Here is a 3,195-nt window from a genome sequence, read left to right on the forward strand (position 1 = left end):
GCCCGCAGAGCTGCAGCTGCAAGTTGAGTGGACATTAGAATGCTCTTCCTGTGCTTTTTTTTCTGGGGGCCTTGCTTCATTCTTGCGATCTGTTGCGCCATCGTTTTCACCATTAAGTACATGTCTCTGTCCCAGCAGCTTGTAATCGGCCCTGGAAGTCCGCTTCGTCAGCGGACGTCGACGTCATCGGAGACGATGGTGCAGTACAGGCTGTGTTTCTCCCAAGCAAGCGTCTAGCATATCGGTCCATTTTGGCTGATGTCTATTGTGTCCCAGTTTCTGTCTATCTGTGCAGGGGTATCTGCAGTACTCAAGTTTCCGTAAGATACGAGTGCTGCGCAGTTGGCTGAAGGACGCTTGCCACAGGTAGCGCTGGTGCGGCCAACTATTCGGGTGATTGTTCTAGAGAAAACAGGTTATTATTGTCGGTTAAGGCTAAAAAGGATGCAGAAGCAGTGCACCAATCGTGCTGATGTCTATTGTGTCCCAGTTTCTGTCTATCTGTGCAGGGGTATCTACAGTACTCAAGTTTCCGTAAGATACGAGTGCTGCGCAGTTGGCTGAAGGATGCTTGCCACAGGTAGCGCTGGTGTGGTCAACTATTCGGGTGATTGTTCTAAAAAAACAGGTTATTATTGTCGGTTAAGGCTAATAAAAATGCAGAAGCAGTGCACCAATCGTTCGAGTGGATAACGCAGCTCTTGCAGGAAAACGCGGCACATGACTATCGCTAGCTAGCTTTACCAGGAGACGCCCGCGTTCCAAACGAACCAACCAAAGCGCCTCATGTTGATGGCATATAAAATGGAATCAATTAAAAGTGGAAGGGACGGCCACGCAACCTGTTCCTTCAGGTGCTCTGTGGACTGTTGCCCCTGCAGCAAATGCACACCTTACAGTTCTCCCGATTCTCCGTATCAACTGGCCACTGGCCACTGGGTGTTGCTTGCTTCTTCATCGCCTTGCAGCTTCTTAACTACCGCTGCTAGTGGCTTTCTCAAAGCAAATGCACTTCACTGGGTTACGTGCGTTGCATTGGGCCTTGCCGCGTGGAATTCCTGGGCCGCACATACGCTGGTTTTTAGTTCGTACAGTGCAAAGAGCACAGAGATCCTGTTGAAACACGCCACGTCGGCGTGCTGCTTGACGAAGCAGCAGAACCATTCGGAACGCATTGACGACTGTTTCAAGGATTCACACGACTCCTAGATGTTGAACCTCTAGAAAGAGTACAGTGCGAAGCCGAACTTCGCTTTGACGAGAACTGGTAGCCTACCTGGCCGCAAATGCAATGCAAGTGCGGGGAACGCAATCTAGGTGCGAAACGTCATGCATCTCGAGTATTGTAAGTAACTACAGGTAGCGCAGGGGTATAAGCGCATGTTAAAACTGGCTTGGTAGGCGGCTTACACGTCTTACAAACTGCCCTCAGCTGAGATGCCATTGGCTGGGTGGATACGGCTCAACGGTAAGATGCTGACGAGAGAAAGTCACAAACCGTGGAGCTACCTGGGCAAGCGGTGGCCTACAAGGTCGGGAAACTCTATGAGAATGTCCCACGCCGTTAATCTTGCGCCTCTGACGGGATGGAGGAGCCCCACAATAAGCCTCTTCCACCTGTCGGGGCAGTTGGCGGCATCCAGGTCGGGCACGAGCGATACAGGTTCCACTTCCTCGTCAATGAGGTATCTGGCCATTGACACTCCACAATGTAGAAAATCGCTTTCATCATTAGAATAGGGCAGCTCCCCTGTGAACAACTCGTAAAGGAGCATTCCTAAGGACCACAGATCGCTCTGCGCCTGGGGCACCGCTTCTGCTGCATTATCGTGTTCTTCAAGCCGCAGCGTTGGCTCTAGGTACTTTCCACGTAAGCTTACAAGCATTCCAGCAGCTTTTCCGAGCGGAGTGCATGCATCAAAACCACTCAAAACGAAAGAACCGTCTGGATTGGCGTAGATGTTTGACCAACTAAGGCCGTTGTGACTTAGTAGTGCCTCCTGCACCTTAAGCGCAATCTGGAGAAGACGGCTAGCAATGTACTCCTTTGCACGCACTGAGAGGCCGGCTGTGATAAGGGACCCGAAATCGAATTCGCCGTGCAAGCTTTGAAAGATCTGGACGTGAGAGAAAAAGACAAGATTGTCTTCTATAGTGGCATTGGGGAAGTTTGTAACAGTGCCGACATACAAGGGAACGGAGAGACCTTTTTGCATTCCGACCAAATCACCCGGTGTGCCGCAGGAAGCCTGTCGTGCAATGGCCTCCTCCAACTCCTCCCACTGTTTCACCTTATCTACAAATTTCTTCCTTTCGTCGGAACAGCCAACATTTCTTGAAGCAACCGCTCGCACTCGCAACGCAAAATGATCCCCACTCTCTAAATCCTGTACTTCCATTAAAATCCGTGGATAGCCTACTCTTAGCACCCGTTTGATACTGAATGACCGCTGCACCGGAAGGCCTTCTCTGCCGGACCCGTTCGGTTTTATCGGCTTAACATCCGTCACGGTCACAGTAATGCCAGCCAGCTCGTCCACCGTTCCACCAGAGAGGAGCTTGGCTAATGTCTTTTCTGTCTTCCCTATGTATTCGGGTTGAGGGTTGCCTAAGCACGACTTATGAAGCAAAAAGGAAACTTCTTCCCTTCCTCGTCTCAACCTCGACGACAGCGTCTGCTCAAAGTGACTAAGGAACGGCAAACCCCATCCATCGTATGGTGGCAGCTGTGGAAACGAAGGAGTTGCATCATGTACTCCGCTGGCGTTTAGTGCAACTTTATCTTTCGGTGACAGAGGCAGGTAAGGCGAATGCCACTGAAGCTGCTGCTCCTGGGGGTCCTCAAAAGCTCGGGGTTGAAAGGGAATGCCGGTTTGAACCCACCGGGGCAGCTTTATGCCTAAGAGGATGCCGATTGTGAAGGCAAAAAGTAAAATGGTAACAGCAACGCGCCCTAGCCCCTGTGGCGACGCCCTTTGTCGCCTGCTTGGTGCCCCCTGATTGCTACCTTCAGGAGTCTGCCCTCTTGCAACAATCACCTCACTTTTCGATGCCGCCGAGGCTTCATCGCCCACCGCTTTTGAGCCAACGTTCCCTTCCAGAGGAGATTCGAGCTGCCCATCCATTTTCTTGCATGCAACGGCTTAGCCCACAAACATTGGCGGGAAATATCTCGACATGCTAACAAAAAATGTT

At 51.2% G+C, this 3,195-nt stretch overlaps 1 protein-coding gene across 1 annotated transcript; it reads right to left on the minus strand.

The window, feature by feature from the left end:
- Positions 1 to 1,505: 1,505 nt before the first annotated feature.
- On the minus strand, positions 1,506 to 3,125 carry EAH_00066930 (WGS project CADU00000000 data, contig 00001346, related; the record flags this gene model as incomplete). The annotated part of the gene is made up of 1 exon (XM_013392628.1): positions 1,506 to 3,125. One exon carries the CDS (start codon positions 3,123 to 3,125, stop codon positions 1,506 to 1,508), a length of 1,620 nt encoding a protein of 539 aa, XP_013248082.1.
- Positions 3,126 to 3,195: the final 70 nt, after the last annotated feature.

Source organism: Eimeria acervulina, genomic scaffold, assembly GCF_000499425.1.
Source record: "Eimeria acervulina Houghton genomic scaffold, Eah_scaff2584, whole genome shotgun sequence".
Lineage (NCBI taxonomy): Eukaryota > Apicomplexa > Conoidasida > Eucoccidiorida > Eimeriidae > Eimeria > Eimeria acervulina.